At 37.4% G+C, this 26,857-nt stretch overlaps 1 protein-coding gene across 6 annotated transcripts; it reads left to right on the top strand.

Annotated features, from left to right (window-relative positions):
- Positions 1-226: 226 nt before the first annotated feature.
- Pax (paxillin) lies at positions 227-26,786 on the top strand. Of its 6 annotated transcripts, none has more exons than XM_018550389.1 (11): positions 4,660-4,753; positions 13,852-14,015; positions 20,912-21,089; positions 21,542-21,674; positions 21,913-22,114; positions 23,531-23,821; positions 23,913-24,086; positions 24,365-24,595; positions 24,811-24,923; positions 26,290-26,402; positions 26,484-26,786. In XM_018550389.1, exons 1-11 carry the CDS (start codon positions 4,660-4,662, stop codon positions 26,627-26,629), a joined length of 1,839 nt encoding a protein of 612 aa, XP_018405891.1. In that variant the 3' UTR covers positions 26,630-26,786. The 6 variants fall into 6 exon arrangements, with proteins under 6 accessions (XP_018405890.1, XP_018405891.1, XP_018405887.1 ...); XM_018550390.1 differs by lacking the exon at positions 4,660-4,753 and adding an exon at positions 12,165-12,445; XM_018550388.1 differs by lacking the exons at positions 4,660-4,753; positions 24,811-24,923 and adding an exon at positions 227-392 and having other exon boundaries at positions 26,282-26,402.
- The last annotated feature ends 71 nt before the right edge of the window (positions 26,787-26,857 follow it).

The following is a 26,857-nucleotide window of genomic DNA, read 5'->3' as shown; positions in this document are numbered from 1 at the left end:
TAGTCACAATTTAAATTACCCTATTTATTTTGTAATTCCTAGAACTAGAAGAGAAAAAATATAAATTAAATTGAGATTACAGTTAATTTATATTGGCGTAATATATTTTTTATATTTCTGCACAAAAATCTGCGATCACACAAAGTATATTTAGGGGCTCCGCGATGCCTAAAGCGGCTACTGATCCGGTCGAGGACCGGAGCCTCCATGTTTGACGTTTGCGGCGTGCGGGCGTGCGAGTCGGAGTGGAGCGAGTTATCCAGCACACACGTCGGTGACAAGGGCCGTGTTCCTTCGGCGATCGGCACGAGCTGTTCGGGTGGGTGAAGGTGGCCGTGGTACCCCGGAGTTTCGTGGGACGGAGATCCCGGCTCGCATCATGGACGATCTGGGTGAGTAAAGCTTGGAAAGGTAGGAAAATTCCGTCCAGACGCTGAGTTAACCTCCCACAAGCGCGCCTAGCCTGTCATAAGGACGACGCAGGGATACTGCTACTCGTCGATCCGTGATAGAATCGCGTGGGCATCCGCATCGCCGAGTATCGACGAAACCGGATCTCCTTCGTCAGGTGACATTTACGAGATGTTTTCATTCGGATCTGTCAAAGACGATTACTGGAATCGAGGTTACGTTTTCTCTTTTTTTTTTCTTTATTGAAGGTCTCGTCACTCTTTGAGATACATTTGTTTGCGTTTGCCAGGTACTTGTCAGCATTCTGCGGAGCACGTTTGGTACTATTATGCTATCATCGAGAACATTGACAGTTTGAGATGCATTTCTTTTTACGTCTGTTAGGAATGTTGAAATTTATTGATAAGAATACCATCGCCTTAATTCTTCCTCCCTAAGTGATCAGTAAAGATATCATTGCTTTGAGATGCATGTTTTCGAGATTAGATTGTCATTCAGCAATGAATATTACTGTATCTTTACTGTATAACAATGAACGAGTCTCATGAAATGCAAGCAATTATTTAAAATTATACTAATACAGGAAAGTATGATTTTGTTGAAGTAGATATATATAGATATAGATTTAAAAATAATTTTGTTAAACCATCAAAATAATTATGTATGACGTTCAAATATAATGAGTAATGCTGTACTAACGTATAAGTTTAGGCATTCTAATAATCAGCTTGAACATTATTTTTACATAATTATTTTGATGACCCAACAAGATTAATTTTAAATCTATATTTAGCTAAATTTTTATATATGCTTTAGTGAAACTTTTTTCTGTGTGTATATAATTAGAAATAATTGTATTAAACATTATTTATATATATATATATATATATATATATCTATATATTCTTAGACACACAACGACACCGAGGAAGATTAACCCTATTCGTGTATCCCCTGAACGACTCTCTCGTAGTTTTGCCGGCAGTTCTCCCGACTCGTTTCCAATTTGCTAACATCATCGCGAATTCGCATAGAGAACCGTGGATAAAGTATGCTGAGTATCCGCGAGAATGAGGAGAAAAGCTGCGAAAAGCTGGAGGGGCATGGTCGCGATCGCGACTATTATCTCGTACTCCTATATGGCGAGAAGGCCTCATTGCATCAGTGTTATGCCAACTGTACATTAGTTTGTCACGTACTCGTTATGGTACTGCAGCTCGGTACATTCGTGACGTGAGGCGGGACATTTCACTTTACGCGCGCGGATCGGAAATACGAGACGTCAAGCGCTGAAAGGATAATCTCGAGCAAACGGAGAGGAATCCCTTGTGTACGATACGAACGTTATAGAGTCATGTGATTTATACAAGTTAGAGATGAAATGTATTCGTAATATGTGTTTCGAGTTAAGTGCGAAAGACAGCCGCATTTCAACGAGAATATTTTAATGTGAATGATATTTCTGTACCATTTTGCTTTCGACGTCTAGTTGCGGTTGTTAACATACTTGCGATACGATCAAAAAGAATATTCTAATATACCGCATGTACTTCACCGTTTAAACGCGTGTATTCCTAAAAATTTTGTAATCTTAAAAAATGTAATCCTTCGTCGGCGTGCAAGAATTAATCGCTATAATTCGTGTAGGAAGAATCGGGCCATATAGAGAGCTTTTCAATAAACGACACTGTGTAACGCAGTCATCATTTCATCTTTGTTTAATATTGGCGAATAACAAGGATATAAAGATTCACTGTGTTATATTGTGTCATCTTACTGGAAAGCTTGTACATATTTAACTCTGGTGTTGAATTCACACCTATATTTTTGTAGAGTATGCAACAGAAAATGTCTCTTTTATAGTTGATCCAGTGTACATTTTTGGAACTTAAAGTTAGATAGGTATAAGTTTGATATTTGGCAATCCTAGTGCAGGAAAAAACAGACCTAATGCTATCTTAATATTGAACTGTTCGTTATAAATGAACCTTCTTTAATTAAAAATGACTCCTTCAATCAAATGTTAAAACGTATGTGACAGAGTGATTCTCTCTCGTGAGAGATTAATGTCGCGTAATTCGCGAAGTGCGCTAATCTTTAGGGGTCGATGAATACTCGCGTTGATAACACGGTAACCCTGATAACGATGGCAATGCCGGCGGCTCGATATGCCGTATCTGATCGCCGAGATATATTTTTATTGCTCCGGAAATAAATCGGTGGGCTCGAATTTAGTTAAACCCTCCGAAGTTGACGTCAAAATCTGTAATATATATAGCTACTGACGTTGGATCTGTAACACCCCCACGGCTTTGCTGAAGTATCCAAAAACAGCTAAATACAGGTCTGAAAATTTTATTTGGAGTATCAAAATGATACATAAGATATATATATATATTTTTTTTTCTATATGTATATAGAAGCCACTACGGATATTATGTTCCATCTCTCTTTCTTTCTCTCTCGTGGCGTCTCGTCTTTCTATATCTACATTTGTCTTCCCTTCGCTATCCACTCCCTCTCTCTTTCTCCGTCTATTTATTTATCTGCCCTTTCTTATCCGTCTCTCTCTCTCTCTATTCCGCTCCACCTATCTTTTCCGCAACGATTTTCTTTCCTCTTCCTCCTTTCTACGAAAGCGGAGACAGTGGCCAAGACGAAAGAGGTCGAAAGAGAGCTCTTTCTATGACACTGGGCGCGGGTGAGCGCCGGAAATATACCCGCGCGTGGCATCTCGTCTTACTCTTGTTCGCTGGCGTTCACCAAGCCGGCATCGTCACCAAAGAGCCGCGCGTCGTCTCCGTGTTGCTCGTGGCAGTCGCGACAAATTTCCCGTCGCGTCGTCCCGATACGCGTGTTCTCCACCGCGCGTCAGCGTGTCGGGCTCCTTACTCGGTTCCGGAGGGAAATCGCGTCGCTGCGCCGAATCGCTCGTTCATTTCTGCGGATAATCCATCACGAAGATGCCCCAGTGCAAATTCCGCTGTGGATTCGTATGATCACGTAGTTACACAGTCGCGTGTTCCTTTCCGAATCTCCCGAGGACGAATCTCTTTTTGGCTTTTGGCTCCTAATCTTGAATATCATTCAACTGCGTCGTCAACTGGAGAATGCATTTTCCGCAGAAGATTGAGAAACGACCATGTATTTTTTGAGAATCATATAAGTTTTTGAAACGAATGCCACGATTAGCCTTCAATCGTTCCGGTGAAGTGTGAAAGGTTCAAAGTCACCCTCTGCGAAATGTGCGATAGTTGCCAAGTAAATCACGTTGCTGACGTGCATTATCGCGATCTATTGATTTACTCGAAGAGAGCTTGGCGAGGTGGTCCGAATGAAATTTACGCGGTGTTAAAATTAGTCTTGTGATCCACTTGAACCTTACTAACACAGTTAAGGACTAACTTCTTTCGTTGAACTGTCGTGTAAATCATTTCGCTCAACACAGTGCTTGGGAACGCTTCATTTCTTCCTTATACTCTTCTGAATCTAGAGTTCGTTGCCCCTCGTAGTTATAAAGACAGACAGGGAAACAGACATTCATTCTCATGAAATATCTACGCGATTGTGATCACTATTTTTAAGATCTTACAATTAGAAGAACAAGTATAATTTGAATCATATTTATTTATAGAAAAAGAACGACTTCACTGAAGTATTTAAAGATTTAGTTAGATACAGATTCAAAATTAATTGTGTAGGACGCTCGAACTGCAATGATTACTGGAATGTTCAAACTTTTTTAAACATTGCTCATCACGTTTGAGATTCCTTACTTGTTTTGACCGTCAAATTATTTTCGGATTTGTATCTAGTTAAATTTTTTAATATTTTAACGAAATCATTCTTTCCTTGTCGCTACAGATTTCTTAATTTTTTCCAGCTATTATTTTTGACTTATACCGTGCCACAAGTTCTTCTACTTTAAACAGCCATATTTTATATTATTATTATAAAATACAATTATTATTTTTTATATGCGAGTAGAAATCTCGATGAAAAATAAAATCTCTCGCTGTTAACTTGTAACTGGACATTTGGGAAAGCTGGTCTCCCATCACGCTAACCCGTTGAATTAGCAGCAATTCGCCGTCACACGTCAACGAATATCGTAATTACTTCCCCGGGGGTGGAGGAAAGAGGCTTATGTCACTGTTTACGCGACGATCGCCACGTGAGTGAACACGTGCACGCGTACGCACGCGCATCCAATTCCTCCTACGCAAGTGTGTGCGTGTGCGCGCGAGGATGGCAATGGATCGGACGATGTACGGCAAGGTAGAGCCGGGCGACACTTATCAGCCCTACAGGATCACCATGAAGAAGGGCTCGCCTCCTGGATGTAAGTTTATCAAACGGGGTGTGTTCCTCGAATGAACGCGAAAATAACGCAAACGGTATAGATCCTCTTTGCGCGATTTCTTTAATTTTCTTTTCCTCAATTGACGCTTTTATAACGGTACATTATATTCCTCATTTTTATTAACTCGCGATGCATCTCCCGTTGCTCGACTCTAATTAGATATTAAAGATTCTTTTATTAGCAATAACGTCAGCATTGAGATTTGAAGATTTATAAGCAACAAATTTTAAAAAGGCCGGTATTCGTAGTCGATTCTTTCTATTTGAGGATGTAAGTAGTCTTAAGATATGTCATAAGTTAATCAAAGGGCTGCATTAGCATTTTAAGACATTACTTAAGACGGTCTTAAAATAAGGACGGACTATGAATATCGCCCTAAGATTTATGTTTTGCTACTGTAAGATGTAATTTGAAATTGTTTTGATTAATAGCCATCTGTTATTAAGAGATGTTTTGATGACTAACACTTATATTTGCAATTAGAACGATTACTGAAAAATTGGTGTTCTTGGAGTTAGTTACATTCTATCGAAAACAGACGAAGCTTTTATACCATATTGAGAATTGTTCAATTCAGAGAATTCCTAATGCAGTACCTATGTGAGAATCACATACTGTATTAGAAACTGGCGTATCATTTCGTGCACTATTTGATTTGAATAAATAAATTTTATTCTATATTATTGATCTTTAAAAGATTTCGTGTTGTTGTGAGTTTGAGTATACCTTTTAGTCCATCGCTCTCTTATTACTCTTTTCTAAGATAAAAAGATCACATATGACTACAGATAATTTGGTCACATTGACCTTTTTATTGTTACAGTGAGCAAAATTTCTTGTTGAAAGTGAACGAACTATATTAGATTCTGATCGTCAATCAGAATTCTAGTTATATATAATAAAAGATAATCAGATATCTAATCATGAAGGCTATAGAATTCTGATTGATATGATGAGAATCTAGTTGGTACGTCCAACTAGAAATTTTTCTCAGCGTAAAAACGAGCAATGAGCGATGCATGAAAAGTACCTTCAGAGTTATCAGTGAAAGGAATTATACGGTCGGCCGTGATTTAAATCTATTTTGAAGTGTTTTGCAGTAACTGAGACATGCCGATGCAAATGACGCGACGTGAAAGAACGGAATTAATTTCTGAATGTATTACGAGAGCATGTCCGAGGATATTACCTGCATTTACGGATAGATTACGTCCGCTGCTTATCTCAGACATGATGCAATCAGACGTCCATCAGAATATCCATCGGCGGTTCTCTCGATCGATCGGCGATCCGGTTACACCCGCATGCAATTAAGCACGCAACGCCCTCGAGATTATCGCGGCATTGCCGGTATGGTCTTTGACGATCGCTCGTACAATCGCCGTAAATTCAAGGTGAGCACCGGTGCGTAGGTATCTCCTCTTCCTCGATCGCTCCTCGAGGGGATCCGCACCTCCATATGAGGTCAGCCTCACGTAGTTTCCACCTCCTACGCTCGTCCGCTCGCGGCGCAAATATGTAGGAAGGCACGATAAAGGAATCGCGCATACTCGGTTTAGATACCAGTCGATCGATTGACCGAGTAACCGGTAAAAAAAAATATTCCGTCCGAGGGAGAAGGAGCCGCGTCCGTGTTTTTCGTAATTACTTCGCGATCAACGTCCTCTGCAAACGAGATTTATCAACGCAGAAGACGAGAAAAACTTTCGAGTGTTCTTCGTGTTGAAGTATCGTATTACGTAGTTAATATTGTGAATTTTTGCAATTATTTGGAATCTTGTCAAACATAAAATAGATAGGGTTAATCAATTCTGACGTTAATCACTGTGATCGCGTGTGTGAATACCATATATGTACGGTGGTTTGGGAGTTGCAGTGTGTGTTTTGCGTTCAGAGTATGACATTTTCTTCCTTCATTGATCGCTGCCCCATTTTATTTGATCGAAGTCTTCCAAATGTCGGGGACCTTCCGATCCATCTTCTCATCCCTGGTTCGTGGTCTGTATTAAAATCGCATCGTTGGCGAGAGGGCGATCTCTCACGTAACAGAGATTTCGTAAGCGTAACAGTCGCAACAACAACACGTGGTGCCAGTATCTCCTGGTCCCGCCAGACATCCAGAGCCGATCGATCATCTCTCCGCGAATCATCTCGTCGCATCCCGACAACGTATATCCACGCACGTGCCCGTTTGCTTCACGTGTCCAGTTTTAGTAGTACGAGTCGTCGATACAAACGGTTTTACTCGCAAGTATTTAAAAATTCAGCTATAGATACAGATCTGAAAACTTCGTTTTCTTTGACTCCTAATAAATATCACGAGCTTATTTTTATCAATAGGTGTCTTTCTAATACATAATATATTGGACATGCATGGCCAGCCAGAATCCAGTGAGTCTCCCATAACAATTTTGTTGAACTGTCAAAGTAATTATGTAGAACATTCAAGCTGATTGCTGGAATGTCAAAACTTTTTATTGTATTGTTTATCATGCTTGAGATTTTTTGTAATTATTTCGATGGTCCAGCAAAATTATTTTCAGATGTGTATCTAATTAAATTTTTTTAGATATTTCAGTAAGACTGTTTTTTTCGTGTATGATCGTCGTTGATAACGAAGTTTAACATTTATATGCTTATCGATTTCGTTCGTGTTCGCGACCGTGACTTTTTAACCTCATGATGATCAAGTCTATTTAGGGTATAATTATTCTATCGATCGTTATTTCATTGTTCATGATTTCATTATTTGTAAAATTCGATGAACAAACCCGAGTGAAAATTTAGTAGACTAGTAGTTCTTTTTACTTCTTCAAGAACTTGATGGAATAATTCTAAAATTGGAATTTTAAGAGAGGAAGATTTAACTCTTTATCTGTGTAGTTATATTTTTACTCTTTTTGCAATCTAGGTTTTTATCCAGTTGAAATTTTTTATTATCCTAAGCTTTCAGAAATGTGGAAAAATTTGAGATTTATACTTTTTAACTTTTCTATTACATTACCAAATAAATGTTATAAGATATTTTAGGAAGAAACCGAACTCTCTTCTCTTCTTTATGTCGAAGAAATTTAAGATTGAAATTTCGCTTAAGATAAACTCAAATTGCAATTAGAGGGTTAAATCTAGACTGATATTTGTTCGATTTGTCAAGAAGTTTGTCGTTTATAAATGCTGATTCATCAGAGCGGATGTCCACACCTTATCTGAGACACGTGACATTTCCGAGGCATAATCACGGTCATGATCGATCAAGAAACGCGTTATGCAATTCACGAAAATGAGCGACTACATATGTTTCTGGAGTAGGATTAAAGTGTCCAGCTAGAGAACGGGTCTAGCTAGTTCTGCTCTAATTTGAGGTTTATTTTTACCTCGCTGCCAGCAAGTTAGAGCACAACACAGACGTCGTGGTGGATTCAGTTCTCGCGTGATTTACAGAGAATCCGGACGGGGACGATATTTATCGTTACCGATAACGAACGGTAGATATTTTTGGCGTAACAATCTTTACGTCTGTTTACATCCTGGAGCTGCCGTCTGTCGTTTCAGCTGTTTGTCGTATATTTCTTGTTGCTTCGTCTCGTTAGTAATAATATTTCAAAATCTGATTGGCATCTGATTGGATGAGAATGCAGGATGGCTCAGAAATCACTTCTACAAGCAGCAATTCATATATTAATATCAGAAATTGTTTAATGCAGATTTAATCACATATATTATAGTAATAGTTAATGTTGATTCTCGCATCAAAAATTTATGTATTGATGATATTTTCTGTAGATTTTTGTACATGGTAATGTAAAACACACAGTGAGGCTTAATAGATTGTCTATGAATTTATTTTTGGAGTAATGACTTCTCAGCCAGCCTGTAACAACTTTGTAACATCTCGTGTTTTGTCGTTGTGTCTCACGTAGAGAAAGTGCTGCGTGAGTTTCTTGAAAACGCATAAAAATGGCGGATGTGATGAGGCCTGTCTCGCCGATTTCACCGGTTCGCTTGGCGACGATTCGACGTCACGCACGGTGGGAGCAATATGTCAGTGAGTATTGAGAAATTGCCTCTAATTAAACCCTAATTTTGACAATATATGTAACAACGCACGTCTTTTTATCGCCTAAATGCGCCTTGTCTTATCAATTGTTTTTCGACACTCACATCTGCCTTTTCTGATTTTTTAGTAGCACCGACGTATCTTATGATTTGTAAGAGGTAAATAGAAGATTATAAATTTGATAAATATAAAGATTTTTTTACATAACATTCTAATTATCTTCTATCTGGCAATATTTTTTCCGGAAAATGATATTTCCGAAACTTCGGATTATATCATCTTTTCTGATTGTTTACACACCTTGATGTATGTATAATTTTAAATTGGTGTCTTCGTTTCGCCAAGTTTCGTATTAGAGCCTCGCATTTGGCCGCGATTATAGGCTCGCGAGTAATTCAGATTGATGGGAATTTATATTGCGGCAATAAGGAGGAAGATAACCGCTAGTTTACGTCACGGAGTTCTCCGTCCTCCTCTTCGCAGTTTACGCAAGATACGAGCGTGCGTTACGCACCCGCGGTACGCGCAATATTGATGTCCGGCTTGCGGTATGAATCAGCCGTACAAAATAGACCTCGATAAGCTCCGCAGGCTTCGTGCCAGTGCTGAAGTCCCATTCAGACGACTATCCAATGCTTGCTCTCGCGGTCGCACGCGAGGCGCAAAAAAAGATCGCGTTAGCGCAAAAACGCAAACGCATCGCGCGTGCAACACGCAGGGAAGTACGCACGAATGCATCTGAACGCGAAAGTCGATTTCGCTTAAATAATTCCGCGAATATTTTTGAAAATTTCACTTACGTATTCGAAATATTGTTCGCGTATTTATCGAGATTATATCGAGATTTCTGAATTTAATGTGATACTATTTTTACATATTTTTAACGGTGATATTTGAGAATCGTTTCAGAAACCTCATAAAAGTCTAACTTTTGGGGAATTAATGAGAACGTTCTAATTTTAACAACTGTAGTACTAAAAATAATTAAAAATGTTTTAAATATGTCTCATTATTTTGTGTACATTAAGTAAAACATGTCACTTTTGAAAGTTATTAAAAAGAATTATAATTTTGAAAATATTGGCTTGTGGTGTTTCTAAAATGATCGTAATATTTTATCGTAATATTTTATGTCAAAGCTTGGACCGTTTTAACCTTCTCTTGCCATTTACAGTTGTATTTATGTCAACAGAATGCTGCACGATTGTTCGTTTTATAGCACATTAAAGTGCTTTAAGAGACCGGTCCGCTTTAATTACTACTCGCAAAGACTCATTTGTTTTTTAATTTTCTCAAAGCTATTTTTAAACTTGCAATATCCATCGTTAACTATTTTTAAATAATTAAAACTTAAAAAACTAACAAAGTAAAGTTTACATTAAGAAAAGCTTTAAAATAGTCTAAAAATTGAGGTGAAAACTTGCAGAGAAAAAAAGCAGAAGGTCGTACTGTCTATTTGAATTCGTTTCTAAATAATCAAACCTGGATTGGATCGTCGAGAAACTTCCCAAAATTTCTTCAATTTTGCTCTAAAATTCAAAAACTTAAAAATAAAATTTCCGCGATCTAAAAATTGAGAAATTTTATTTAAGTGCATTTGAAACGAATATCTAAGTTGAACTTTGAGAAGTCAAGTTTTTAAATTGCTCTGAGAAGGCGAAATAGGACACCCTATATTTCTTCTCTCCTAGAACTCTCTGAACAGCTGAATATTTCCTCGAAGCTACGGCATGTTTGTACGCGGTGCAATCGGGTTCCGCGTAATCAGGCGGGAGACACGTCGCGAAGCCGCCTAGGCGTCCGTTTCTTCTGAACACCGCAGCTTCCGTCCAACGTACGGGAATGCCCCACCTCCGATCGTCTTAATGCCTCTGCTTAATGTCCTTCCTCCTCTCCAGCTTCGCTCCTTCCTCCAGCATGCGGTATCGCCTTCCTGCGCACTTCAATGACAATCAGTCCCGCCGACGTTCCCGGGTGCATCGCGTCGTTCGCGCGTGTGCATTCATTTAAACACGTGTTTTGTCCCTCGGGAGTGCGTGGAAAAGCCGGAGTGGGGAAAACCCTTTGAAATTTTTCGCAAACGCGGAGGCGAACGCGAGTTGCTCGAAGTGAACGCGAAACGAGTCGTGCGAGTGACGATATTTAAAGCACTTGCACTTTGACTTCGTCATTCTCGAGAATTTTTTTTGTGCGAGAAACGAGCAGTTTGATCTTGGTATCGACACTCAATTAACTGATGTTTCTCGTGTTGTCTCGTACAACTTGTTTCGCGTTCTGAAGCGAACACAGAAAAGTACATACTGGACGCAAGTAATCATTATCTACTTGTTTCAAGTATTTCAAAAGTTCACGTATCCACAAATTTTTGATAAATTCGTTACAATCAAATTTATTTGAAATATATTCTGCATAGTGAGTTTAATATTTCAATCAAGATTATTAAATTAAAATAAATTCATTTTGCCTATATTGTATAAAATTGATTAGATTAATTTCATAACATTCTTCAAAAAAGTAAATTCTTGTTTAGAATGTATATTTATAATAATAAAACGAATTTTCTAAAATTTGTAATAAGTATATTTTAAAATTTATTATAAAAAATGTTCTTTAAAAATTCTTTAAAAATGATCGTCAAAAGGAGGAAAATAAATCGAGTAATCACTTTTTTAGCGATAGAATGTTTTTCTATATGTAAACAAAAAAAATCGGTTTTACTGAAGTATTTAAAAATTTATTTACAGATATACAGATCTGAAAATAATTGTGTTGAACTGTTAAAATAATCATGTAAGATACTCAAGTTAGAATGTTAAAACTTTTTGCAATATGTTTATCATGCTTGAGTTTTCTATTATATATATAGTTCGACAAAATTATTTTTAGATCTTTATACCTAAATTTTTGGATACTTATAATAAAATTGTTTTTTCCGTGTAGATGATGAGATAATGACAATAACGACAATAATAATCTCAGGACATGTACACAATTGGCGCGATACGCTGCACATTTTGTGATAAATTTACAGATTAAAAAGTTCGATAAACATATACTTTTCTTATCAGCGCCACTCTTTAACGCGATAGAGCGTCACGGCGTCTCAGTTCTCACTTCGCTTTTCTCATATTTCGCTTCGGTGAATTAATTCGCCGCTGTATTTCTCGGTATAGCGTCTCAGAATTAAGTATGCATTCTTTCTGAATTCAAATTTTTTGTTAAAACTATCTTGTCGAGTTCTCCGGAATTTTTTAATCTTTTCAACGATTATTTTTGATCCCTTTGATTTTTTTTTTTTTATATTGCTATTGGATACGCAGAAGGCAAAACTGCTGACGTTTTGCTTGCGAGAAGAGTCGCGCCGGGATCCTCAGCTTCGTGATTTTTTCGCTCGCGGATTTTGTCCCCTCGGTTTCACGCTTTCTCCGCATTTTTACGACGGACTCGCCAAAGTCGGCCTGAAACTCGTGCCCACCGTTCGCGGGGTTCAACGTTCCTGAAATAGTGGGTGTGTCGGACCTCTCTCGCGATGGAGACGACGCACGTGCCCGAAGAAGAGAACATGTACCAGGTGTACAATCATGAGAGAGCAACTAGTAACCTCGTTACTCTCGGTAATCGCACGTTTCCTTAATAATTAATCTTTAATACGCATGATAGAGTCGTTCACATCCTGCATATTTCTTTTCTTCGAAAAACTGGAAGCTTCAAGTAATTAATTATAACGTTTATACAATTTTTTTTAAATATATTCAGGTCCTCTTACAGGTACTTTCTAAAGTGCATGTAAGGATCACTTAACAACTTTTGTATATTTGTGAAAATTGACTGTTAGACACAACCCATTGTGTGCAATAAAAGGTGGGGAAATCATCGTGGGGATTAAAGGATTAAGCTTGGAACAAACAATAAGCTAATTCGAGCAGGACGAACGAACTTCTGAATGAAATTCTAAAGGTTTTAGTCTTTAAGGAATTCTCTTATAAACGGGAGAAAGTTCAGACAAGAAACCAATCTTTTACCGTCGACACCATACGTACGAGAAATTCGCTGTAACGTAGGTCAGAAAATGATGTGAATTTGCAACAATGGGGATTCATGTAGCCTTCGTCGACCAACATTGTAACGAATTTCTCACGCAGTTACGACAGTAAAATATTTATACCTCGTTACAACTTTTCCACGATGCCAGTCAACTCTCCTTTATTTTTCTCCGCGTATCCGACATTAAACATATGATTAACCAGAATTAAAATATGTATAATTTTATACCGACAATATTATTTTTTTTGGCACTTATATTTTGCTTTTTACATTAAATTTGTTGTTTGTTGTTTACATGGATCACGTATTCGTATGAATTATACGTTATTACAGTGTTTAGTTAGTAAACAGATAGATGATGTCTCTTGGTATTTTAAATTTAAAAAATTAAACGCGCCATGGCATTCACGCGCTTGCCAAGGACGGCAGCGAAGTGGTGGGCATGGCGTCATCATGAAACAATGTCGCAATAAATATTTCTTTTTTTACATATGGTAGCTCGAAATTAAATAAGTGAGCCTGATTGATCTAATGATGCAATATCAATTCACGGAATATGATTTTCTACCTCGTAATGATGTCTTTGTCAAATTATTACTTTTAAAAAGTTATATATATTTTGTATCGATTAAAAACAAATTACAATATTTGATAAAAATAGAAATAGGAACAATTATATTTTGTTTCTTGTTTATTATACTATCCTCTGAAAGATACATTGTAGCGATATAATCAAAGATTTGACGGATTGTTTACGATAATTAACTCTTCAATCGTCATTAATTTACTCTTCAATTTACTAGAAATATCCACATTAAAAATGTATGATTCTAATCTAACTGATGAGATAACATAAGGAACCACGTGCTACTTTTTTGAGATGGATTTAAATTTTTCCCGAAAGTTGGCTTGATCTGTCCGCAACTGTAATTAAAATTGCGAGTGAAATTAATCTATCGATTTATTGCGTTTCCAGATGCGTTGCTGGCGGACCTACAGAACACCGTCTCATCGGAGGGAAATCACGTTGGCGGGGGTAATGCGACACCCGGTTATGGATCGCTGAATGGTGCACGCGTTCACACGACCACCGCGTACAGATCTTATGACAATCGAACATCGCCACTGCCATCGCAATCGGTATGTCAATCCTTTTAGTCTCAATTAGATCACTAATAAATCGACGAGGACGCGCCTTTTGCGTGCGTTTGCCTAATTATGGAGGTTTACATCGAAAAGCTGTAGACTCTGCGTGTTGAACTGTCTCCTGTGTTGATTACATGATACGATCAAATCTACGGTTGGTATTCTTGGTAGTCGATTCTTACGTTTAAGGCTGTCTGAGTATATAGTCTTTAGATGTCATGAATCAGTCAGATAACTGCATTAGCATCTTATGACATTACTTAAGACGGTCTTGAAATAAGAACCGACTATGAGTACCGGCTTATATTTTTGCAGTGCACCAGTTGATTAAGTTAGATTTGCAAAGAGAATTTTATTAAGAGTAGAGTTTTGTTTTGGTACGCAAGAATTGCGAGAATGGTTCTGATGATAAGATGTAAGAACGCAGAACATCGTGATGGTTTATCGATGAACCAGGGAAGCTTAACCTGCGTTAAAGAGACGTTGCTGAAGTCGTGGACATGGTTCGCCAGATGGAGCCAAGTGGTTCGACGGCGATCCCAACACCCGCGGTTTTCACAAAGTATATAATGAAATGCCAACGCAAAGCGACTTTGGTGCGCCAAACGCATTTGACAGATTTTAATCCACGCGCGCGATCGTAAAAGATAAAGAAAAACTCGACTATTTTCGACAGGACTGTGGCAATAGTGATTCTTTATTTACTAATGTACATTTTATCTCTCCTGTCACCTCTCTTTGTTGAAATGTTATATTCTGTTAAAATGTCAAACACATCTGTTGTATCTTTGTTATCACATTTTTATTCTTTCGACGCTGTGGACTCGAAATTTTAATATAATTTAATTTTGTAATAATTTTTTAATGTGTAATTCAGTTTTATTATATACGTGCACTGAAAATGAAATTAATAATTAAAAAAATTTTTTTAATAATCTTAATAATTAGATTTCGCTTCGTTTTTTGCAATGCAAAAATATAAAGAAGTTCGGTCTAAATATGTATTAACAAATCTTAATACATATTTTTCTTACTACAAGTAAACATTTATTTGCAGTAAATAAATATTTACTAAATAAGAGAAATGATAGTCAAATTAATAGTTTTTGTATCAAATGAATATGTGTTTACATTTATTAAATATTTGCTTGGAATTATTATTCGGACAAGTATTTTTTTTCGATGCGGGTACACTCTTCGGATGCTATACGAAATTAACTCTTTGGCACTAATGTCGCGTTTTGCGATTCCAGTCTACAAAACGTCTCGAAATAGAGCAATCCGTCGTCATGGTCGCGAAAGCGTGACACATGAGGAATCCGTAAATAAACTCCTTCCCCGACGGTTAATAACTGTCAATACGATGTCTCGGCGAGATACAGCGTGGTATCTTGTCAATGTCTCTCGATCGTTCGCAGCTAGCTTTCAGGGCCACGAACACCATTAATATACGGACATTCACGAAAGGTTAAACGGGATCCAGTTAGAATCCCTCGTCGAGAGATTTGACTCTCAAATGCTTGCATCATTTTAGAACGTATCTCCTCACCTTTCTAACGTGAACGCTGTTATTGTAATGCAAAGTGCAGAAAATATTTAATATTAATATAGGTTTTTAATTTGCTTATTTATCCTCGTATCTGTAACACACAACGATTCTATTATTTTGCAAGCGCTTAATATTGCGATCTTGCGTAACAATTTGATCAGCGGACGTTCTAAAATATTCCCAGAGCGTGACCGCTTAAATTTGTTTAGACATGGAACCGTCCGTGGTATAATCATGAAAATAGACAGCTAAAGAAGTTGAGGAAACCGAACTCTCGGCGGATTTCGCTCGTGACAAAATTTTGATATCTCTCGGCATTAACCATCAGTTGTTTTGAGATGGGAAAAAAGAGAAACTTGTAGAGTCATAAAACACAGTCGGAAATAACTGTGATGCAACGGGGCTAAAATTAGAATCAATATCGTGTCTAAAATTGACTGTCCGAAGCATCACTACAAGCAACAACGTTGAAACGTGTGCGGCAAACGGAATCGCGTATTAGCCCGGAGAGAGATTCTGGTGTTACTCTCGTTAAATTTTATTTCAACTGGGAGGAACTTAAGCGAGACTGAAGGTATACGAAGGTTACGCACACAAACTGTGCTTAATTTAATTAAATATTCGACGCGGATAGAATTGTGATCAAAATAAATTCGACCTGATCGTTAATACATCGCACAAGAAAATTCCGAAATCAGTTTCCAATTAATCAGTTAAAACTGTTTTTATTATAAAAAAATATTAAATATGAAGAAGTTTATTCTCGCTAAATTACATTTTACCGACATATTTTTCTTTCTTTTTTCTTTATATTTTAAAATTGCAACATTGCGAAAATATTATCAGTGTCATTAAATAATATTATTGATAATATTCGAGGTCAAGGATTAATATGATACACAAGAGTAAAAAATGTCGTACAACAATATTACGTACAATATTATTCTGCACGTAAAATACTAGTCGTATCGGCGCACTTCCGTGAGTTTTCCGTGACAAAGAGATCCCCACCTGTTACGTTCCCTGTCGATTTTATCGATTCTCGCTCGGCCTAGGGCAGCGTAGCCTCTATTATTCATGATTCTCGACTTGTGTCGCGCTCCGGTTGCAAAATTTGCGGTCGAACGCGACCAAGCCCGGCTATATACGCATCGTATATTTGCTGACCGCGCCAGTCCTTGTTGAATCGCGTTTTATTTGCAACACGAAAAAAAAGAAAACCCATCTCTGTCCATCTTTAACCCGATACTCAAGTGACGTCTAGTCGCAAATTATGTATTTATGTATTCAGATGCGCGCAAATATTACGTATCTTTTTGCTGACTTTTGCACACCTTGACGTTCTCCATACAGCGACAACATATTGAAAGTAGAATTGAGATACATATAAGCGAATCGATTTTGATGCATTTTGCAGTGGAAACCGTGCGATTATAGTGGAAGCATTCGCGCAGTTCTGCTTTTAACTTTTCTTACGGGATACTTTATTTTTAATCGAAAGTAAAGCTAAGCTTATTATACTGTCTTACCATTTTTTATCGGAAGGAGTACAATAAAAAAAATAATTTCTCTTTAGCATTCAGGAGAAACTGGATACATTCAATGTTTGATTCTGCAAATGTTTACTCGAGAAAATGATTTTGAACAACTGAACGAATCAGAATAATTTAAAAAAATAATAAACTTATTTATTACTTCTTGGCTAGCAGTCCACTCATTTTGCTTCGATTAGTATTGTTTGCATAGAAACAATAGGGGAAAACGACGCCCTATGTTAGGTCGATGACTTCTGAAAGTCCAGGTAGCCGTACTACAGTGATGACACTTCGTTTGGATTATTTAAATACAACTTTTTATCAGTTAGATTGCAACATTGATATTGTTAAATTAATTATTATAAAAATTGTACATTTGCATAAATATTAATTTTATGATCACATTTTATAATTTTTAATTTATATTCACATATATCGTGTTACGTAATACGTTTTTATAACATATAATTATTTCATAGTACAGTTAGCGTTATTATATATCATTACAACAATTAATGTATATTTTTTAATTAATCGTTTATTTTTCCATGTTTTTGTTCATGAAACCTGTTTAAACTTCAAAAGGAGAGAAATTTACGCGTTTAATCGATTGTTTCACGACTAATGAATTAGGACAGCTAAGAAATTTCCGACAGCTGCATCCTCTGAGTGTAATAAATTGCCCTCACATAAATCGTACTACACATTACTCTTCTTGAAACGTGTCGTTATAGCATCGATCTGTCATCAAGTTTACACTGCAGTCGTCATACTCGGATGTGATCCAGTTTCGATACAGTCCGAGACCTATTTTTGCGATGGCCAACTAGGTGAAATTATCAGCGAGCTTGTTTTCGTAAAGCGTTTTGATGCGGATATGTTACAATTTTTTATTTAAAAGTTACGTTGTAAAAAAATTAGCTATTAATTATACGTAACAATAAATTATATATTCGCATCCGTTGCCAACTTTTCATTTTTATACAGTAATTAACTAAATTAAATCAATTTTTACAATATCACAATTTATTTAATTATTTTGTCTCAAGTCTGTCTCGCGGATATAATCTATAATAAAACACAAATATTTTTATTGATAAATTTTTTATCGGTTTGAGATATCTTTTTAGACTTTGCTATATTTTAACGTTGTCTTTCGTGATATTGTCCAACACGCAATTGTACGACATGACGCTAAGCAACGTCTCGAGTTACGAGACACGTTGACGATGGCAATAACGATTTTCCTGAATTACCGTGCCGGTTGCCAAATCCTATCGTCGCGTCGTGCCGAAGGTCGTGAGCTGTTTAAGTTCTCCCTTTGACGTGCGAATTTAGCCCGCGCTAACATGGTTCCATAATGCAATTCGCGTTGCAGCTGCATCTGCCGCAACCCTGCATACAGCCCGTTGCATAAACAGTGAATGCTGTAACGAGTGAGAGCACGTGACCGCATACATGCTGGACGCGTGATGTTATCTCGGGTGGGTGAAATGTACAAAGTGCATCTCAAATGCCATTTTACTCCCGGGGGGAGGAATCAATGAAAAATTTTGAGATAAGACTTTTTATAAAAAAATAAGACTTATTATGATAAATTAATTCCTCTTATAGACTGATAAAAAGAATTCTTGATTAATTATACACTGGAAAAAGAATCGAGTAATTAAAATTCTGGTTGAAAATAGACGAATCAAAATTTTCTGGTTGAGATAGTCAAATTGACGTGAGCAGAATCTTTTGGTTCGTTAATTTTTAACTAGAATTTTTTCTCGGTATCAATATCTATACTAATAGTTGAAATTGTTGAAAATTTATGAAAGACAAATTTACGATGATCTTTTTAAATCTTACGAGAAAAATCCTAAATTTAAAGAATCTTTTATTACACAATAATTTGATAAGTTGCAACGTATCATGTGCGTTAATAGTGCAAAGACTGCACGAGAGATTCTACAGACGTTACCTCGTGTTAATAATGATGTCGCCACCGAAATTTCCCACTAAGCGTCGATACGTCTTACTGACATGTTTCTGCTGGCTTACCGCGGATATTTTTAGATCGACAGCTCATCGTGTAACCTAGTTTCCGTCCAGCAGGATGCGCTATAATGTTGCTTTATTGCAGAAAAAGAAAATAGTCATGCGGGAGTTCGGTGATAAATCTTGTCGTCCTTGTTTGCTTTTCAGAAATTCGATTGTACACAATTTGTCTTATTATTTTTGGAAATTATTTGAAAGATCGTAATTTATATTTAATATCATAAAATATCAATATCATGAAAATCTGGAAAATCATTCGTCTTTTTAATTAACATAATAATGACATAGTTTCACAATAATTGAGAAAAATATATCGAATTATAAATATATAAAACAATTTCGTTAAATGCAAAAAAGGAAGCTACAAAGATTAAAATACATGTATTTTAAGTATAAATTATTATAGATAGACTTTTTATTACATTGACAGTGATATATTAATGTCCTGTGATTTAAATACTTTATAGAACAATAACCGTAAATAAATTACAATGATGATTTATTTTTCTGGGGATTATTAGTGACCGATCTTTAATTGTACTATAATATAATAGTTTTGTTACGCATCATTTACGAATTCTCTTCAAAGACTCGTAAGAGCTGCGAGTTACGGATGGTTGCAGTTCGCATTTGGCCATCGATTAGCCTGACGTCAAGCATCAAATTTAATTTTGGTAAACAAGTCTGAGCAATTTCTCGTGAGTCGCCAATTTTCTAATTGGAAATTGGAACATCTTTGATTTACTTATTAAAATGTTATATCTTTGGCAATATGGACGGACGTTATATATATAGAATAACACGTTCAATTAATAATTTTTAAAAACTATTATTGTTTAAAAAAATTATATTATAAAACTATAATTTATATTATTGTATAAATATGAGGTTATTTTATATAATCATCGTAAATTGTATTTGTATTAATTAAATTATATGACGCGCCAACAATTTTATTACATTTTCTAATCTTATTTGGTAAACTTATTCAATTAAATTTTATTTAATATTATTATTGAACATTTATTTTAAGCGAAAGGGATGCGTGATGACAATCCATATTTTTAGGACATTTTCTCTTGCGGCTAAAAACGAACTAAAATTGACTTTGTCGGGACTAAAAATGCACGTCGTCCTAAACGGCAACGTTCCACACGCGCCGCATAATGATTCTAGTGACATCATGGTTCTAAATAATAACTGCACTTTGCGGAAACTTGGCAGGCCATTGCTTTTTGTCGATTAACAAGCCAAAAACACCTGGGTAAACGCAAAAAGTCACGCAGCTGTCGTTCAAGTCGTACTGTCCATCATTCATTCGAAGAAGTAGTTGTATTAATTTTTTTTTAGTTGTATTAATTTAATTTTTAACCGCTTTTCATATTTCAATAAAATTTAAAGGCTGAATTTAAATTGATAAGACTATATGTTATTCTATCATTGAAAATACTTTTAAAAACCATTATGCTAGAATTTCGTTGCATGCATGGAATTAACAGAAAAATTATCAATTAGAACAATGGGAGTAAATTCTATACAAGTTGCATATATCGATTATAAAAATTACAAGATACGGCAAACTTCTCATAAAAAAATATCAATGGGTTATTGCATTAATTCTTTCCAGATGATAATTTTTTTTAATTGAAATACTATAAAAAATTGTTATGTAAAATAATTGACGTCTTTGATGGATACATGTATAATATGAACAACCTTGAAGTCGTTGATCGCTTCATCGCGATCTTTTCCGAATGTTGTAGCCGACTTATCAGAATCGCGAAGCGATAGAAGAAACCATGGGTAAAACCGGAAGTACGTCTTACACCCACGCCAGTACCGGGAGCAAGATGCCTTCCCTGAATAATAATCTTTCCGAGCTGGACACCCTCCTGCAAGACTTGAGCAACGCGCGCTATAATGCCCACTATCAAGAAAGAGGTTGACTATTTAAACTTTTAATACTTTCCCGAACGGTCTATCAATTTTTTTCAACGTTTCTTTGTGACTTTTTGTAATCGATAACTTTCTGAATCCCTTTACAAAAAAATTTACAAGCGGTGTAAAATATAGAAGCTCTTTCATAGCTTGAATCTCACAGACTCAAATAGGACTGATGATGATCTTTAATCAATCTCCATTTGATATAATTTAGACCAAGTTTGCAATTTTATTTGAAAAAATTAGATACTTATTGCTAAGAAAGCAACAGAGATGAAACTCTGTTTACTGAATAGAAATTAGTTTTATTTGCGATAAATTAAAGAAGGCGCGATAATTCCGATAACGTTTTGTTTCTTTCATTTTCTTCATGTATTGCCAAACCTTTCGGGAAAGGTCAGAGACGGTTTCACAGGAGCGGTTTATCGCACAGAGTTGCTCGATGATTATAGACAGCCGCGCGTCTGCGACGGGAGTAAACGGGGGTGCGACCAGCCCCATGCTCCGTTCTCCAAGTAGCATGTCAGCCTCTCGACCCACCGTCGACTCATTGCTCGAGGAACTAAGCACCGCAGTGCCTAACGGGTGAGCTTTCTGTGTATGCTCGCAAATTAATCCTAAAACAATGTAAGAACTGGCTGCTTTCGAACATTTAGCTCTTGCAATTAATAATTTCGCGCGGCGAGTTCAAACTTCGACGATTATCGTGTCTGATTATTCGTGCGATCGTAGAAGACCGAACTCGCCGATAAACCAGGGATTTCGATTCTTGAGATAATTTGCGTTCGGTAACGGACTATTGTCCCTCCCTCCCTTCGAGCAGAGACTATCCCGCCGACGGAAAGGTGAGAGTCACCATACAAGAAACATCTACGGAGATACAGCCGGTCTACGACGGCTATCCCTCCAGTCAGCATGGCTCGTTGAGTCGAACCGAGGTTCACAGGAGTTACCCTAACGGTCATACCGCGAGTAACGCTACCAAGGAGCTGGACGACCTAATGGCTTCGCTTTCTGAATTTAAGGTACACCCATTCATCCATAATAACGTAATCACGTAATTGCAACACATAACGCGAATGATCCTTGCGGAACGGCAAATACCGTAATACTTCAAAGAGATTAAATGTATTTATGATTTTAATTAATTAAAAGAAAGAGTCAATAAATAATTAAAATACAGCAAATATGTCAATAATATCGTATATAGTTAGTAGAAAATTATCATATAAAAATATTATAAATTGAAGAGAATGCCGTTCCTCCAAAGGGTCAAATAGCTCTTTCGGTATCCACATCGGCTTTCAACTTTTAGTTGCCAATGGGCATGTGAGATTGCCAAATAAATTAAATAAACGAACAAGACTTGCTTGCCAAAGTTTTGTTACTGGCTGGAAGCTGTATGGACCTTATGCATTTTTATTATGTTTAATCTCGTATCGAAAGAGTTATAGCATATGTTGCTTCTCGTTTGCATTGTGTACATAACCAGGTGACTGTAAATTCCTAAAGGTAACAATCAAGCATTTAGAAGATCTGTCTGCCGTACCATTATCTTTCCCGTGCCACGGATCCATATGTAACTATTGACGATATACAGATACAGAATGCTGTCCGACTGTCCCTGATCGTTCGTCGCTTTGATTTACCGCGGAATCGGAAAACACCGGGACGTTAAATCCACTCCTGCCCATTCTTGGCTCCCCACGTTACGAAAATAACCATCTCGCCACCACCGTGAAGCCGAGGACTACCTACCAGAGCCGCACTAGATATTCCTCCTCGACGACCTCCCTCATTTCCCGCGGCTGCAAAAGAAGGGGGACCAAGAAGACGAAGTCATAGAGAGGTGGGGCACCCGCGCGTCGGTGTGACCCGTCGGAGCACCCAGAGCTTTCGGCCAGTCTGCAAGCTCGCCCGTGGCGATCGACATCTCCTACTTTACCTTACCGTCTCGCCCGTGGGTCTTCATTTCTCTTCACTCAACACCTCGCGGACTTATCACCCTTGACATCCCGACCTGACCCTTTTCTCTCACCTTGCCCGTCGAATCAGCGATACTCAACCTTGAACAACTTTCACATCCCAACACTTCTCACTTGACATTTGACCATACATACACATACAGACACGTGCACAATACTCATAGAATTACGCGGGAAATTATACATTTTTCTTTTTTGAGAGTTTAGTGCAACGTGTGCAACTCATCACAATTTTTCGAGAAATTAAGATTATCGATTTCGAAGTTGAGGACACTTTTTTTCATAATAGCAAACGATGAAAGATAATAATATCTTTCTAAAATTTTTTATCGCCTGATTTTCTCAACCATAAAATCGAGGTCGAAGCGTCCTTCGGATTTAATCTTAATTTTTCGGATAGAGAGTTGTCACTTGGATTTTGACGCGTTCGACACTACGATCCGCGTGTCTTTGCAGATAAATAGCGGTACTCATCAGCACCAGACGGTGACCGACTCTCCGTACGCGAAGCCAAACAAGGCTACTAAAAGCTCACAAAGCCCTTTGCCCAACGAGGGCACGCAGACCCGCGTTCACATCACTGAGACTCACACGACCCATCTCTATCATCCAGGAGAGAGCCAACCTCTAAAGCAGAATCAGTTGGATTCTATGCTTGGTAATCTTCAGGCCGACATGAGTCGCCAAGGTGTTAACACAACCCAGAAGGGATGCTGCAGCGCCTGCGAGAAGCCTATCGTGGGCCAGGTAGCCATAAATTGCATCATTATTTTTGCAAACTGCGCGGTATTCGGCGATTGAATGTTCTTCTTGACTTGATAATGTTCTTGCTGCGCAGGTGATAACCGCCTTGGGCAAGACATGGCATCCAGAACACTTCACATGTACTCACTGCAACCAGGAATTGGGCACACGGAATTTCTTCGAAAGGGAGGGTCACCCTTACTGCGAGACGGACTATCACAATTTGTTCTCTCCTCGTTGCGCTTACTGCAACGGGCCCATTCTCGATGTAAGGATTGCGGAATTTCGGAGTTTTTGAGGAAAAGAGTATAAGTCGAGATTTCATAAGTGCGATTGAAAGAAAGAAAAGCGAACAATAAAAGTAATAAATCTTCAGTTTTCTTTTGAACTTTTCATCTCTCGTTCAGGCATTCCCTCTGAATTTTAAACTTTAATTTATATAATTTTTTCTCTAGGGGTTATATAATGCTAGTTATGATATAAAAAGAATTTATGTTCATCATGCAAAGTCGCGCTGGTGGATTTGAAAGAAATATTTTTTTCCAGAAATGTGTGACCGCCCTGGAGAAGACCTGGCACACTGAACACTTCTTCTGCGCCCAGTGCGGCAAGCAGTTCGGCGAGGAGGGCTTCCACGAGCGAGACGGCAAACCTTATTGCCGCGAGGATTACTTCGACATGTTTGCACCCAAGTGCGGTGGTTGCAACCGCGCTATCATGGAAAATTATATATCTGCGCTTAATAGTCAGTGGCATCCGGACTGCTTCGTCTGCAGGGTAGGTATCATACTCGTGAGATTTGTCTGTCTCATCACCAAATTTGATTTTCAGCGCTAACTTTACGAAATTGTGAACATCTTCGTTTCTTTCATGAGTGAAGGAAACGAAGGAAAAAACGAAGATTTCCTTCATCTTAAAGAACCTGAAAAACCGCGGAGCAACCGTCGCAAAAAACAACGTATATCAGGCACATTAAATTTTGACAATTACAGGATTGCAAGAAGCCAGTTTCCGGAAAGTCCTTCTATGCGATGGAAGGGCAGCCGGTGTGTCCCAAGTGCGTCGGTGTAGACGACGACGACGAGGAAGAGGAAGAGCAAGAGGCGTAAGGACGCCGCTCGATCCCGCCGCCTCACGTCGTCGTACCAATTCCTCACGCCGAATTTCTTTGTCACTACCGCCCAGTTACCCCCGCATGATATGTTGCCCCTTGTATGCCCTCCGGCTCTATGAATGCGGAGCCACTGCCCTGATTCCCCGACAGGTTATTTAGCTTGGCGCTGAGGAAGATCGAGTGCGAAGAAACGCCGATTACAAGTCACCGTCGCTTTGATTCCGCATCGCAAAAGAAAAACACTTTCCACATTATCGGACACAACACTCTTACATCGCAGGGCATACTCTCGGCAAGCACAAGTACGAGCTAGCTGCTTTTGTTTTTAAGCTCGCGCCTCGACATTGTGTCGAGCTCTTGACAGTAGAGAGGAATTCTGTAGAGCCGCGCGGATACTATTTTAGTACTATTTATGAGAAGTAAAGAAATAAACCTTGCCTTCCTCATCCCACCTCCTCCTAAAAAAAAAAACAACCCCCAAAACAAAAACACATACGCGACACCGGAGAGTCGACTGGTTCACCTACACACAGCGACTCGGAGATGCGTGTCTTTGCAAAAGACACGGGGAAGAATCAGTAGTTGAACGCTGTAAACAGCGATGCCATTGTCACAGATGGATATTTTCATTCCTTATGTTGTATAGTAACAACAGCTGAATCGAATTGACAGGAAAAATTCATTTCAAGAAAAAAGAACAATTAATTTCTCTCGATCAAAATTTTTTTGAAAAATTTTTAAATGATTAAATATATATTATCATATGAATATATATAAATATAATTCTGTGAAAGAATTGAAGCGAGAGAGAGAGAGAGAGAGAATATCAAAATATATATTACTTAAAAATTTAATTCTAGTAATATCATACGTTTTTTAATCATAAATACTGATAAATACAAAATATAAATCACATGTCGATTTCTAATCAATCAATCAATAAATCAATTTATCTAATTATTACCATTTAATTTTATATAAATTATTGTAATATTATTTTATTCAAAACGAGGAATATAGCGTATTGCAGAATGTTTCCAAGTTGTCATCAATTTCTTGGGAACTATCATTATTGATGTTCTCGTATTAATGGTACATTTCAAAATGGGAACTTTCAGTTTTTATATCATGATATTAATAATACATTTTATGCTAGAAACATTCAGTATATACTCACATAAAGTTTTATATATTTTCTCAATGTTTTTTTCAAGGATCAAGATAGTATTCATCTTTAAACTGAAATATTTTTTTTAATTTACAGAATTTTGCATCGCAACATTTTTTCCCGTATATTAAACATTTTTTATATATAATATTCTCAAACGCGTCTATTTTTTATTTTGCAGGATTGCAGGCAGAAGTTTCAGGGCGGATCCTTCTTCGATCATGAGGGATTACCATATTGCGAGACACACTATCATGCCAAGAGAGGATCTCTATGTGCAGGATGCCATAAGCCCATTACTGGTGAGTTTAGACTTTTTTAAATGTAAGAGATTTTGAATACTATAATGTTAATATCACTTTTTGTACCTTGCTTTTTTGCAGGTCGTTGCATAACGGCGATGTTCCGCAAATTCCATCCCGAGCACTTCGTGTGTGCATTTTGCTTGAAACAATTAAACAAGGGCACATTTAAGGAGCAGAACGACAAACCTTACTGCCATGGCTGCTTTGACAAACTCTTCGGATAAATAATCTTTTTCAAAATTATTTTTTTGTAACGTAACGAAACGAGAGGCCGTTTCTCTCGGCAATCTTTTATTACTCTTGACGAAATACGTATACAGTATAAACATTTATTTGCTTTGATTGTCTATATAAGTACGAGAGAGTTCACATTGCCTAAAGTAGCCTTATAGAAAAAAAATTTCCATTTTTTTAAATAAATATTGACTAACGAATGGTGCATGCAAAAGGAT

The sequence above is a fragment of the Cyphomyrmex costatus genome, unplaced genomic scaffold (genome assembly GCF_001594065.2).
Source record: "Cyphomyrmex costatus isolate MS0001 unplaced genomic scaffold, Ccosl1.0 scaffold97, whole genome shotgun sequence".
Taxonomy (NCBI): Eukaryota; Metazoa; Arthropoda; class Insecta; order Hymenoptera; family Formicidae; genus Cyphomyrmex; species Cyphomyrmex costatus.
This window is presented reverse-complemented; position numbering and strand designations above follow the sequence as displayed.